The sequence below is a fragment of the Gymnoscopelus braueri genome, assembly GCF_963280865.1.
Source record: "Gymnoscopelus braueri genome assembly, chromosome: 19".
NCBI classification, from domain to species: Eukaryota; Metazoa; Chordata; class Actinopteri; order Myctophiformes; family Myctophidae; genus Gymnoscopelus; species Gymnoscopelus braueri.
Window position 1 is genome coordinate 12079701 of NC_137621.1, and position 15822 is coordinate 12095522.

The 15822-nt window shown below is 40.8% G+C and overlaps 1 protein-coding gene across 1 annotated transcript in view; it reads left to right on the plus strand.

Annotated features, from left to right (window-relative positions):
• Positions 1-15822, plus strand: part of ralgapa2 (Ral GTPase activating protein catalytic subunit alpha 2) — a 224708-nt gene that overhangs the window by 77587 nt on the left and 131299 nt on the right. Inside the window, 5 exon segments of the mRNA XM_080414999.1 lie at positions 281-415; positions 8389-8537; positions 10706-10817; positions 11963-12200; positions 12879-13073. Of these exon segments, the coding sequence (XP_080271125.1) occupies positions 281-415; positions 8389-8537; positions 10706-10817; positions 11963-12200; positions 12879-13073 (829 nt within the window).

The following is a 15822-nucleotide window of genomic DNA, read 5'->3' on the forward strand; positions in this document are numbered from 1 at the left end:
AACTATTGATAACCACTGATATACAAGTTTTTTTCAAAAAGACCTGTTAGGATTTAGAAGACATTTGTAGAATCCCCCAGAAGCAAAGATTTGAGTTACAAATGTTCGCTTTAAAAAACATATATATTCAAAGATTTGCACAAATGACCCCCCCCCCCAAAAAAAAAAATAGCAGATCTACAAGCTTGTTGCGCGGCACTCGGTGCCGCGCAACAAGCTTGTATATCTGCTATTTTTTAACACCGATAATGAACATTAATGACATTGAAACTTCCTACAGATGTTGGAGTGTCACGGTCACAGACGCACGTCCAGCTGGGGCAGGACGTACTCGTTCAGCAGCGCCGTCAAGCGGGGCTGTCTGACCGAGGACCACAACCGGGACGTCAAGGCTGGAGTCCAGTCCACACTACAGGTCTGTAGTCTGTCCCTATATAGTCCAGGGGTCTTCAATGGGTTTTTTTTCCAGGCCAAGGACCCCCTAGCTGAGAGAGAGATGAAGCAGGGACCCCCCCCCCCACTATATACTGTATAAGATTGTGTTGCAGGTTAAACTTTTTTATAGATTTTATACTTTCATAGACTTATTTGACAGCACTATCGTCAGTATATGTGACTTGAGTACAATGATATATGCCGCAAGTAGGCATTTGTCATTTTTCACTCTGGCGATGTTTCTCAGGTGATAGAATGATAGTTTTGTGACGTTTCTGATATGGGCCTCCACGTTGGTTTGTTCACTGTTGAGTGAGAAAACAGTGTTGCACATTAAGCTAATCATCTGGGGACCCCCACTGTTTTCAAAGTGTGGCACTTGAGGGGGTTCCAGGGGGTCCCAAGCAAAAAATGATTGATAGTTATTGAACAAATTGACCCGCTATAGGTCTTTCAGGAACCTTACAGGTCTGTAACTCAGAGTGGAAATGTTGTAACTCTTTGGCTAAGACACACATTTTTTGTCTCGCTACATCAAGCATTTGTCCTTGGACTGCAGTGCAAAATGTGATGCTTGTGTTCAGTGTGTGTGTGCGTGTGTGTGTGCGTGTGGGGGTGGGCGGGTGCGGGGCGGGTGTTTGTGACAACAGCAAGCCTGTATTTGAGTGCTGGTTTGTTGGTCAGGACTGTCTATCTGTCCACTCTCAGCCAATCACGTGGCTACATGTGACCATGCCAGGAGAGGAGCTTAGGTGTGCAGGGTGTGTCTTGGTTATTTGTACTTTCTAGCCAAGTGGAGTGGTGTGTGTATTATTTTGTCAGGTCATTACCATACTGAACTCGATAAAAATGTTACGTAGTAAATTCACATCCCAAGTGGTGAAACCGTGCCTCAATATGGACTGGCCCAAATGGGCTGAAGATGAACTTTATAGGAGTTTTGAAGACAGATGATGCTCTCCGGCTCCAAAGGCGAGGAACAGCAACAACAACAACATCAGATCTCACTGCTTGAAGAGCAATGCTGAAGCCTGACGTCAAGTTACACAGAGCAGGTATGTGATGGTTTTGTCACAAGTTTTTCTTTCATCTTCTATAGGCTATATACAACAGTGATTCCCAACCTGTGGGGCCATGAGTAAATATTACAAGTGGGGCCCGCAAATGCATGGCAAAAACACTAAAGATTATATTGATAATTAACATTGACGTTAAAACAAAATCATGGTATGTTTTCTTTAAAACCTTGAAAAAAATGTATTATTGTGATAACGGCAAATAGGAACTTAAGTATATGACGTTATCTGACCACTGGTCAGATTTCTAAGTGGGCCCTGATCCAGAAAAGGTTGTGAATCGCTGGGCTGTACCAGATAAGGAAATGTTACCGTATATTAACACTGGACAGAGTAGAGGAGTATACTTATTTCTCTGTGTATATAATATATGAGAGAGAGAGAGAGAGAGAGAGAGAGAGAGAGAGAGAGAGAGAGAGAGAGAGAGAGAGAAGAGAAGAGAGAGATGAGAGAGAGAGAGAGAGAGAGAGAAGAGAGAGAGAGAAGAGAGAGAGAGAGAGAGAGAGAGAGAGAGAGAGAGAGAGAGAGAGAGAGAGAGAGAGAGAGAGAGAGAGAGAGAGAGAGAGAGAGAGAGAGAGAGAGAGGTGTGTCTGTGTGTGTTTGAGTAGCATGTACTAGTTATAAGATCATCATTTCCTGGCAGACAGTGTTGTACAGAAGTGCAATTTTGGGATACTTTTGCTAAGGTAAAAGTATTTCAATATTACAAGTAACTTTTTTTAATTTACAAAACATACAATTGTGAACAAATATAGAAGAATCCGAATAGTTTTTCTTTGTTAATTGTGCAAATGGCAATACTTTTGTATTTTTACCCAAGTCAGATTTTGAATACAGGCCTTTTACTTCACTATCAGTACATTTTATATTGTGGTATTGCTACTTATACTAAAATGCGAGTAAAGATTTTGCCATAATAACTACAATGGATCCAATGGAACGCAGGTTCTTTTTTCAATTATCTGAAAATCAAATGTTTTGGACATTATATTCCTCCTATGCTGTATTAACTGGCTAAATGGTGCAACAGACTCAAGGCATAATGTATCAATTTGAAGAAAGAAGTAGTACAAGGTGCTTTTAAAATGAGAACTACTGTCGGCAATACAACACAGCTTGCATGTTATTTTAATCCTTTTATGGTTTCTTTATCTTTCCCATAATTCTCCATCCCAGATGTCTCTCCCTCCCAACCACCAGTGAAGAAACATATCAACTGTGAGCAGTGTGGGAAACGGTTCAGCCATAGAGGTAGTCTCAACCGTCACCAGAGAATGCATGCAGGAGAGAAGCCCTACCAGTGTGATAAGTGTGGAAAACAGTTCAGCTGTAGAGGTAATCTCAAACAACACCAGAGAATGCATACAGGAGAGAAGCCCTACCAGTGTGATAAGTGTGGAAAACGGTTCAGCCGTAGAGGTAATCTCAAACAACACCAGAGAATGCACACAGGAGAGAAGCCCTACCAGTGTGAGCAGTGTGGGAGAAAGTTCAGGACAAACGGTCATCTCAAAGATCACCACCAGAGTTTTCATACAGGAGAGAAACCCTACCACTGTGACCAGTGTGGGAGAAAGTTCAGCCGTAGAGGTAATCTCAAACAACACCAGAGAATGCATGCAGGAGAGAAGCCATACCAGTGTGACGAGTGTGGAGAAAAGTTCAGGACAAAAAATCATCTCAAAAGGCACCACCAGAGTTTTCATGCAGGAGAGAAAACCTACCAGTGTGAGCAGTGTTGGAGATGGTTCAGCACTAACGATGGCCTCAGATCACACCAAATAATGCATACAGACAACTACTACTACTGTGACCAGTGTAAGAAATGGTTCAGACATAAGAGCTCCTTAAAGAGACACACGCAAGCAATTCACTCTTGAAAGAACAGTTTAAGGGTGCAGTCACACCAAACTTTGATTCTGCCAATGCAGCGGATTCTGCCGATGCTTTTCAATGAGAACAGAGTGTTTTTTTTGCAGAAATTTGTGAATGGCAACAAACCGCTCCGTTCCCATTGAAAAGCATTGGCAGAATCCGCCACATAAGTAAGCCTTGCGGAGCCTGGTGGCCCATAGGGCAGGAGCCCATGTTTCTGTTGTGTGAGGCACCTTGATGTGCAAGTACAGCCCCTGGACATGATGATTATATGACGCAGGTACTTACCTCCAATCCAAACCTTGATCCTGAGTGCCAAGCATTGGGTCCCATTTTTTTTAATAGTCTTTGGCATGACCCGGCAGAACCCCGACCTCCCAATTGATTCGCACAGGCAGAATCAGAAGTTCTATTTCAAATTGTGTGACAGTTTTCAATGGAGAAACATGTTAGACTCTCCATGTGTATTGAGCTATGCTAGACCGATTGGCTGATATATGGCCATTATTTTACTTCTTTTTTTTTTTTACAATATTGGTATCAGCAACTATACAGCCGATGTGTCGCAAATTTTTTTATCACTTTCAACCCGGCGTCCCTAATCTGGCCATGTTGCTATAGAAACTTTCCAAATCTTTTAAAAAATGTTCAAAAACTGCTGACCTACAAGCTCATGCGTTAATTTTGTATGTAAGAAAAAGTTCATTTATTTATTGTTTTGCTCATAAGTTAAATGTTCTCAAATAGAAACTTTAATTAAATTTGTAAAAAAAAGTTTAATTGATTAGGAAAGGTTGCACTTTGATAAAACATTGGTCAAAACATCAGTAATCAGTGGGTCTGGATACAAAATCAGGATCGGCATCGCACCCAAATATCTGCCATTGTGCGGCCTCTAGGGCAAGGGTTCTCAAACTTTTTTTAGCTAGCTCACGACCCAAAAGAGAAATTAGCCATTTGCCCGGCACCCAAACTAGTGAAAAATAGCCGATCTAAAAGCTCACAACAAGGCATTGCGATGCGACTCGTCGTGAACTTTTTATTTATTTATGGAATTTCTTAGATGTTTTATTTATTCATGAAAATCTTTTGAAAAATTAATTTTAATACAAAATGTTTTGATAATTGCGATTTTGTGATTTGTTTCTGAAATAATGATGTATATATGTTTTAATTAATTTAGACCTGAGGCCGATTTAAAAAAATCTAAGCTTTCAGAAATTCATTTTTTTAAATACATAAATATAATACATAATACATAAATAAAAAATCCTGTTGCTATATACATAGCAACATCTAAAATGACACAGATGCTTTCCCGGTTTTAAACGTATAGGCTTTTGATTTCATAAATCAATGTTCAGCGACATTGCTATTCTTTCAATTTTTTTCTTTTCTTTTTACTATCTATGGAACTATTATGTGAAGAAACACCAGTGGTATCCTTTTAATGTCAACATCAACAATTATTTCAATTTGTATATTATGTATCTTGTGATTTGTTACCTAAAATATAGTTTGCCTTGGCTTAGATCAGCCTTAATGTGTTTGAATGTAAATCTACAGTATATTCATATCCTCTTCCTGTATACTGACTCACAGATGTCTAGAACATCTAATCTTTTTCAGCTTTTCATTTAAATATATTTTTATTCTACTCTTGTATTGTTTTATCCAAGTTACATTTCTTATGTATGAAAACTAAAATTGATTTTAATTCTGATTAAACTGTTTACTGAAATTGAAAGTATGCAATGAACATTTTCCTTATTTTTAGACATTTAATTAATGTTGTTGTTCAAAACAAGTCTCCAGTGAAGTGAAACTGACTTACAGTCCCTTGGAATGAATACTTCATTAAGCATTACAAAGCTTTCAACTGCAGAGACGGAGACAGACAGAAAGCAGTATATTTAAATCAGAATAGCTTGTTATATGTTATACAATATTATCTAGGTCAGATGAGTACATTTCACCAACTGCAAAGAAATAACCTTACAATTACAGAAAGCATTAGAAGTCAGTTGCAGCAGATGAACATCACAATTTAAAACCCATCCAATCTCTCAACAAAAAAAAAAAAAGTTTTTTTTACAATATGATTCTATAAAAATAATCTAATTGCATTCTGAGATAAGGGCAGGGTTCATCGCCATGCTGGCTTGTGGTGGATATTTTTGTCAAAATTAAAATTTTGCCACAGACATACAAAATGAGCAGACAATAATATTACCAGAAACACAAAGAGCTAGCCCTGAATTACCATAACAGGTCTGTAACTAATTTCTCATGTCTTACGCATCTTCCTATTTTTCATCTCTCTCCTCTTGCTCCTTCTTATTCCTCCTCTAAATGACCAGCTGCACAGCAGCTATAACTGTAAATGTTTCTGTTGCCTTCATTTTAATGTACCGACCTCAAACACACAGGCTGGCAATAAAAGGTCATTGTAATTCCCAATGCAGGCCTGAATTTTCCTCATCTCTATCATTGTGTGGACAAACACTCACAGGAACTTCATAATCTACATTGATCTCTTTCTTTGATGCATCTTAACTGGATTCCTTCCATCAAAATGACAAAAGAGTGAAACTTGTTGCCTTTGGTTTCCTTCAATATTTAACATTCTTCAGTCCTTCAGGTGTCAAAGGGTGTACAGTCAGCTGACACTGACATCAATCCAATGTATGATCTTCTCTCACATCGAGTACTGTTTCACAAATTGGTCTTGCAGAGGTAACACTCAAGCCCCTAGAACAGCTATATAAAAGGGACATAATATGATTTTTAAAATAAACATAGGTACCATCACTGCAGCATCCTAAAGACAATATAGGTTTTTTGTGTACCTTTGATAACTGGAAGCTCTTTGAACAGGCATGTGTCATGTATAAAACCTGACATGGTTTATACCCGCCTTCTATGGAGGAATTTATAAAACGGAAGCCCGACAAGGGCCTCAGTACAAGGGCAGTACAAGCTTTTTCATAGCTAAAGAACAGAGGCTCATTGTCTCATAATTTGCCACAAGCTCACAACGCCTCGCACTGCGAGGCGTTGTGAGCTTGTAGATCGGCTATTTTCACAATGCTTGCCTCTTACAAGATATTTGACCATATCTTATTAAAAAGGTCTTAAAAGTCATTAAATTGTAACTTTAGAAATGTACACACTTATACTGTATGTTGGTTTGTTTACTGTTGAGTGAGAAAACAATGTTGCACATTAAGCTAATCATCTGGGGACCCCCACTGGGGGTCCTGACCCCCAGTTTGGGAACCACTGCTATAGGGACAACTAGCAGCATATAAGACAAATTACAGGAGGCTATCAAGGACCATTGGTTTTCAAAGTGTGGTCCGGGGACCCCCCGGGGGCCCTTGAGGGGGTTCCCGCAAATTGACCCGTTATAGGTCTTACAGGAACCTTACTTGTAACTCAGAGTGGAAATGGTGTAACTCTTTGGCTAAGACACACAGTTTTTGTCTCGCTACATCAGGCATTTGACCTTGGACTGCAGTGCAAAATTTGATGTGTGTGTGTGTGTGTGTGTGCGCGTGTGTGCGGGTGGGTGTGTGACAACAGCAAGCCTGTATTTGAGTGCTGGTTTCTTTGTGGAAACACACGGTCGCAGCGGGCAAAACAAGCCTTTCTTTGCATTTTTTCAGACAAACAAACACGTCTACACTAGTGTTTGTGTCTACATAGTCAATCTAACGCTAAAATCAACGCCAAAGTCCGACATACACAAAACAGGTTTCATGAAAATAGCAGATCTACAAGATCACAACGCGACGCCTTGTGAGCTTGTAGGTCGGCTATTTTGGATTTCTGCACAGTGTAACATTACTGTAAAAATGAATGAATAAACAAGGATACTGTAGCAACATTAATGAAACGCTGCTACTTATGGGCGGTACTCTGGTGCGTGAAACTGGAGAACAATGCCTAGCCAGGCCAATCGAAACCTCTATGCAAATGCTGGACATGAATGTTCAACCCCCAAAATACACAAAGAAACTCTCTTACAAACAGAGGCATGTTCACAATCTAATTGTAACCATTTAATGACTATAAAACGGCTTTCTGATAGAATACAAACCTTCTTCAACATTCGAACTGTGTCAATATGAAAAAATAAAAGAAAAAACGCAAATCTATTATTAAATGTTCTAGTCTTTCTCAACTGGCGACATGAGGAAGGTTTCACCAGTAGCGGACACATATGTTGGACTTATGTTAAAGGGTTAGTTCACCCCCAAAATGACTTTTTTTCCTATCGATTAGTCACCCCATGCAGACTTTAATTCATGGATATAATTTTTTGTTTTTGTCGCATTCCTAAGACAATAAATTGACCGGCAGTGGGAGTGGCTTAGGAATGTGACAAAAACAAAACAAATATCCATGAATTCAAGTCTCCATGGGGGTGACTAATTTTTTGGGTGAACTATCCCTTTAATGTGTATTTTCCAGACATCTAACCACTTAAACCGACAATACTTAGTAAACCTGACCTTTCACTTTGTACTTGGTCTGCTCTTTTTTCCCCTCTACATCTAACCTCTTTTCCGAAAATAGCCGATCTACAAGCTCAGTTGTGAGATTGCAACTCGGCTATGTTTGGCTGAAGTTCTCCTCAGAATAGGGATGCTAGGGTTCAAGTGATTGATGTAAAAAAAAATATCCTATTAAGGCTAAAAGTGATAACACAAAAAAGTCCTTGGGACTTGTTTTATGCTAGGTTGATGAATTGAATACATAAGACCACAATGGAAACATTTACACACTAATACATGTTATCAACAAGTACAAACACTATGTACAAAGGAGAAAAAGGAAGGAAACAGCAGCAGTGTACTGTACACCTCCTTTTTGATGGGAATTTACATTTCTCTCCCCTTGTGGTCTCCTGATAAATGTGTTTTTCTGGCCAATTTTCTACGTCACGACGTGTTTGAAATGTTTCCAACGGGACATTGTTTTGACGTCGTTGTTGCAGGTGTTCCTGACCAACTCGTCCAACGTCTTCCTGTTGGAGCCGTGCCAGGACGTGCCAAAGCTGCTGGACAACCAGGTGGAGGTGTGCCGGGGCGTGCTCAGCATCTACCGCCACATGATCATGGAACACACCATGAACACACAGACATGGTCAGTGGAACACGCACACACTCATGGACACGCACGCACACACACACACACACACACACACACACACACACACACACACACTACACTCATGGATTAACCCATTAAGACCTGGAACGAATCTATGTCACATCTTTGAGCTAAAAAGCATTATTTTACACTTTGGCTATTCAAAAATAGCACATCTACAAGCTCATAGCGCGGCACCGAGTGCCGCGCTATGAGCTTGTAGATCTGCTATTTTTGAGAAATCGTAAAAATTTGTGCAAATCTTAATTTTTTTTTTTTTAAAACAAACATTTATAACGCAAATCTTTGCTTCTGGGGGGTCCCTGGAACAAAATATTTTGAGGTGGGGGTCCGTGGCAAAATACATATACTTTTTGGGCGTCCTTGACATGAAAAAGTTTGAGAACCACTGACATAGTAACACATTTAAAAAAAAAAAAAACGTTTTTAGAAGACATTCTAAAAAAAAAGACATTTTGTAGAATCGGCCTCAGGTCTTAATGGGTTAGTTCTCAGTCGCCACGACTGTTTTCAGTCATTTGTACTGACTTCTATGGAAGCGTGTCATTCACCGAAAATAGACTAGCTACAATAGTTGTAGATAGCCTATTTTCATTCTGGGCTTGTAGAATGGCTGTTTGCCATTTCTGAAAATGTTATAACAATGTATTTTAAATCTTCACCCATGATGACATAGGCCAAGCTGAAAGAGGTTAAGTCTGTCTGTGGGTTTTATAAATATTTAAACATTGACGAGTATTAAGAAGAGCTTGTGACTAAATAATTGTACATCTAGCCTATTTTCGGTTATTGGTCATTTTAAGATTAAAGAGTATTTGAAGGGGTCAAACTAGACAGGTTTTTTTCCTGGTGGGGGTGGGGAGATGGAGATGGGGGTCTGCGGCCCATTACATAACATTTTGGGGGCCCTTGACATGAAAAGGTTTGAGAACCACTGCTTTAGCCAGCATCCTCCTTATAAGAGCAACACCCTCTGCTTGTTTGTGAGTACTGTAGGCTAACTATCATATTCATGGGTTTTGTAGTTATCATTTATTTTATACTCAAGGCTCCAGAACATGAAGGGATGTTTTTCAGTAAAAGTGGTGGTATTAGGGCTTGTTTGTTTGTGTGTGCCTCGATGGAGCGGGGCGGTAGACTATCTGCTATCTTGCGTGTCGGTTGTGGTGGGCCGGTCTGGGCCAAAATGTCAGGGCCGAATTTTTGACCCAGTCCAGCCCTGGACTCCCTTCTCTCACGACAACAACAACCGGATTCATTCTCCGTGTGGAAAACAGGGACATGTGCGACATACCGTATTTACTATCCAATATAAAAACCCACTTTACTACGACCCAAAACGGCTGCAGCTGCCCTATTTTCTCAAACTATCAGTCGCAAGAGGAACATACCGGCCCATTTCAGCATATAAACACACCAGTCCTAATGGAAACTGGGTGAAGAGGTGAAAACGTGGCACTGGGAGACCAGATGATCATCCAAATACACTATCAGCACAACACAGTTAATGTATGCATTGGTAATAGTGGCATGTTTGTCTAGCAAAATGATTATCTGTCAGACATTCCATGAAGCAAAATGAAATCCTGGTGTGAGGTCTGGTGAACATACAAAATGGTAAATGGGTGCATTTATCTAGCGCCTTTTATCCAAATCATTCTACTATCGGTGATGTTGCAAGATTTTCAATGTAATGTGTCCCGGGACCTTACGGGTGGTCTTGTATATGGGTCCCAGACATTTTTGCAAAATCAAAATGATTATTCTACGGTAGATAGGTGCTGTTTTGGGTTAAGAAATAATCTGTGTCAGAAATGTGGGATGCACAGCTAACATGAATGGGTGCATTACATTCACCCATTCACACTGAGATATATCAGATATATTGTGAAAATTGCAGATCAAGGCGTTGTGAGCTTGTAGATCGGCTGTTTTTTTGTATAGTTAGTTTGTTGATTACTTTTGATGAAGTAATGGTATTTTTCTTTGCTGCCTTCCACACATGAAGTTCCTCACTGAAAAATATGAAAGCATTGAATTGCTTTCAATTGAACTGAAGTAAGTGTGTGTGTGTGTGTGTGTGTGTGTGTGTGTGTGTGTGTGTGTGTGTGTGTGTGTGCGTGTGCGTGCGTGTTCTACAGGGAGCAGCTGTTGCAAGTGCTACTGAGGATCACTGAGGCGGTCATGAAGAGACCGCAGGAGAACCAAAGAAAAGACTCCTTTGCTGAGAGTTTAGCGTCCATTCTCTTCAGGGTCAGTTTCCATGTGTTGTACATGTCTGTGTTGTCCACCAGAGGGTGCTGAAAATGGCCCAAACTAAATAGATGTCAATCAAATGAGAGGCAATAATCCTCTGCCTTTAATGAAAATAACTGTGTATAATAAAGTGTTTCCCTTTTATTATGAAAGGACAGTTTTAAAGAGACAGGAAAGTGTGGGGGGGGGGCACCTGCAACACAGGTCACCAGCTAGAATCAACCCGTATAAAAGACTATCGGGGTTATTATAAAATATAAAAAATCTATTCAATTTCTTTGCTTTGATTTGTTGATATATGATAAATAAATAAATAAAATAAAAACACGCTTCTCGATTATTTGATTCATGGAAAAAGTAATCGAATTATCGCTAAGAAAATCATGGATAGTTGCAGCCCTAGACTAGAACTGTGGCCAAAATGAGCTGAACTATAGTATCTGTGTACAGCTCTACATATAGACACATTCACACAAACCAGCAAACGTGGGTCCAGGATAGATCTTAAATTAACCAGTGTTTTGTCACCACTAACCAGTGCTGTAAAGTAACTAAGTGCATTTACTCAAGTACTGTACTTAACTAACATTTTTAGGTATTTTTACTTTACTGGAGTATTTTCAATTTTCAGTACTTTTTCTTCTACTCCACTACATCTCGGAGGCAAATATTGTACTTTTACTCCACTACAATTATTTGAAAACTTTAGTTACTAGTTACTTTGCACATATAAATTATTACATTATAAAACATGTCATACATGAACCACTTTAGCCCTATTTTATACCTAGGCTATTTGAAAATAGCAGATCTACAAGCTCACAACGCGTCGCGATGCGACACGTTGTGAGCTTGTAGATCTGCTATTTTCAAACATTTTAGTACTTTTATTTTTAGTACTTTAAGTATATTTTGATACCAATACTTTTGTACTTTTTTTCTCAAGTAAATGTTGAATTCCGGACTTTTACTTGTAACAGAGTATTTCTATATTGCAGTGTTGATACTTTTACCAAGTACAAAATGTGTATACTTTTTCCACCACTGGTCACCACTAACGTCCTCCTCTCTCTCTCTCTCTCTCCCTCTCTCTCTTGTGGTGGTCTTGGTGTTGGTTTGTGTGTGTGTGTGTGTGTGTTCAGACCATCATCGTGGCGTGGGTGCGCGCCAACCTGTGCGTGTTCATCTCCCGGGAGCTGTGGGACGAGCTGCTGGCCGTGCTGTCGTCCCTGACCAGCTGGGAGGAGCTGGTGACGGAGTGGGCGGGCATCATGGACTCGCTGACGGCCGTGCTGGCACGCTCCGTCTACGGCCTGGACATGACCAGCCTGCCCCTGGACAAGCTCAGTGAGCAGAAGGAGAAGAAGCAGAGAGGACGAGGTGAGAGGGAGGAGGAGAAGAGGGGTTCTCTGTCAAATATTTAGTTTTGGTGTCTGTCCGATATATTGGTTTGGTTGATAGATTTTTTTTTAACCTGGTGTCCCTATTATGTCAATATAGGCATTTTCAAAAATACCAGATCTAATAGCTCACGACGCGTTGCATTGTGACTTGGTACTCAAAGTATATTTTGATGCTAAAACGTTTGTACATTTCAAGCTCCAAAACTCCCACACACACTTACACTTTTTATACTACATTTTTTTATTCATAATGTTTCAGTGTTCAACAACAAAAACACAATAAAATTGTTAATCGCAATATTTATTTGTGTGACAATTAATCGTCATGTAAAAATAAAATGTCATAATGGTCAGGCACGTGCACAGATAGACTCTAGGTGGTGCTAGAGCACCTGCCCTTTGCCCTCTGGACCAGAAGTGCCTTTTTTTTTTTTTTAACACATCTGCATCAGACAGCATATGGCTATTGAAACAAATACATATGCAATTACGACGTACAAGATGTGCCTGTAATAAATATCACTACTAGGGCAGCCGGCGGTTCCACGCGCCGCACAAGGTGCCCTTTTTTTTTAACTTGACCACCTGCCCCTCAAAATGTCTGTGCACGCCACTGATAATGGTGACAGCCCTCTATGCCTGTGTGTTTTTTCAGGAGTGATCAGCGAGTCCCAGAAGTCTGCGGCGGTGGCTCGCTCCTTCTCGCTGAGCTGGAGGAACCAGCAGGGGGGGGAGCAGGGGGGTGGCCCCGGGGGGGTCCAGGAGCCCATCATGAGGTTCCGCTCCGCCACCACGTCAGGGGCCCCCGGCGTGGAGAAGGCACGCAACAACGTGCGGCAAAAGGCCTCCGGTAAGCAAAGCAACCCGACCCCGGGGTTCAGCCGCCATGTCAAAGCAGGCATTGAGGAACATCAGTGATTCACAACCTTTTTAACGCATCTCTGTCATTTTAAGATGTCTTTGGCTATTCAAAAATAGCAGATATACAAGCTCATAGCACGGCCCGAGTGCCGCACTATGAGCTTGTAGATCTGCTATTTTTTTTTTGTATCTTGAAAATGTGTGCAAATCTTTGAATATATACTTTCTTTTTTTTTTAAGCGAACATTTGTAACTAAAATCTTTGCTTCTGGGATTCTACAAATGTCTTCTAAATCCTAAAGATTTTTTTTTTTTTTAAACTTATGTTGCTATAATATTGATTAATTGAATGATTGAAAATGTTATTAGGCAAAAGAATGTAAAACAACACAGTTACATTTATAATACTTTTGTCTAAAAGGTCCGACCAAAAAGGTCCTTGCGGACTTGTTTCCGTTGGGGTCCTAATATCAGTGGTTCTCAAACTTTTTTCCCTCAGGACCCTCAAAATGACCCTCAAAATGATATGCATTTGTCCGCGGACCACCCCTATCTCAAAATATGTTGTTCCAGGGACCCCGAAGCAAAGATTTGAGTTTCAAAATGTTCGCTTAAAAAAAAAAAAAAATCAAACATTTGCTCACATTTTCACAAATTTTCAGAAAATAGCAGAGCTACAGAGCTTGTATATCTGCTATTTTTGAATAGCCAAAGAAATCTTAAAATGACACAGATGCGTTCCCAGTCTTAACGAGTTGACAGCAGAGCTGGACGGACAGGAGACCAAAACCGTGTGGGTCTTCTTTGTCTTGGGATTTTCTCTATTAACATTCTGCCCATAGATTATATTTAGGACAAGGAAGACAACCGCTCGCTACTTAGTGCTATACTTAACACCCCCCCCCCCCCCCCCCAACCCCCCCAATCGCTCAACTTTATAATTAGCCTGCCACCGCCTCATCAGATAAGAGGCGTCTGTGTCGTTGTCTGAATTGAACCGCACGATGACGACGAAAAAGCCGGCTTTCTGACACACACTGTTACAGAAGGGGAAGTGTGCGTGTGTCTGTGTGTGTGTGTGTGTGTGTGTGTGGGTGTGTGTGTGTGGGTGTGTGTACACGTACGTGTGTGCCTGACAGGGGGAAACATGTTGACATTGGCCGGTGACATGTTATAGAGGAACAATGGAGGCCATCTGCTGGCCCTCTTTTGTCTGGCCGCGCCGGAGCCTTTCAGAGGCACCTGGAGCTAACGTACACACACACACACACACACACACACACACAGACCTGTCTGGAAGGCTTTCATATGCAATCAATACAGTATCTGGCCCAACACAGTGGGTGGCAGGCTGACGCCAGGCCGCCACCCGACAGATAATGTTATCAGTAATGTAAGCCTCCACAAAGTGCCACTGAAAACATTTTGACGCCGGGTCTCACTGATGAATGAATGCAAGCGCTGGGTGAGATAACGCCACAACGTGTCATACTCGTTAAAAGACGTTTGTAAAAAGGCTGTTTGTTACTCGGGTGTTTTTTCATGTACCCCCGCACTGGGTTCTCAAAGTCTGGTCTGCGGGACCACCAGGGGGTCCAAAAAATAATGCATTTGCAACTTATATCTTTGCTTCTGGGGATTCTACAAAGGTCTTCTAAACAGTTTTCTGAAAAACGTATGTTGCTGTAATATCAGTGTTCTCAAACCTTTTCATGTCAAGGACCCCCAAAATGATATGTATTTGGCCGTGGACCCCCCATCTCAAAATATTTTGTTCCAGGGACCCCCAGAAGCAAAGATTTGAGTTAAAAATGTTCGCTTTAAAAAATATGTATATTCAAAGATTTGCACACATTTTCCAGGATTTAAAAAGAAATAGCAGATCTACAAGCTCATAGCGCGGCGATCTGCTATTTTTTTTTGCTTGTAGATGTGCTATTTTTTGAATAGCCAAGGAAATCATAAAATGTACACAGACGCGTTCCTGGTCTTAATGGGTTAATAGAGAAAATCCCAAGACAAAGACCCACACGGTTCGGTCTCCTGTCCGTCCAGCTCTGTTGTTAACGTCCCAAGTCCCGTTGTCTCCACGCAGGCCGAGAGCTCAAAACAGATGCAGGAGGAAGTGTGTTTTTTTAGAGTGTTTATTGTGTTCTGTTTGTTTATATTTGCACTGTGAGCAGACAGTCGTGAGCGAAACATGAAACAGTTCGCATCTCAAGTTCCCTCGTTCTCTTTCTCCTCCTCCTAATTGGATTTCTCTCACATTGATCTTCAAACGCCCCCCCGGCCCACCGTGTACCTCTTCGCCCGCTCCTCGACAGTAGACCCCGCACATCAATTGCATAGTGGTGTTTTCATAGTTTCATTAAGGGTGTAATTAATGCTTATTAATATGCATATAAAACGTGGTAACTGTAGCAAGCTGTGGCAACGCTGATCTTATCTACCTCTGGAGGAAGACGCAATTAAAGTTCAGCACACACACACACTGAAGCCTAATTTGTACTGTGTCGCTCACCTAAAAAGAATAGATCTACAAGCTAACAATGCATCACACACCCCTGTGCGATGGTGTATGAATTAAGCTATGGAGTCCTTCCCTTTCATTGCTCACGTTGAGATTAGGCCTCAAGTGTCATCCACGCATAATGACAATGCCTCTGCATTGGAAATTGTCAAAGCGTGGCCCGTGCTCATGTATGCAAATACATCTTAATAATGTTCTGAGAGGATTT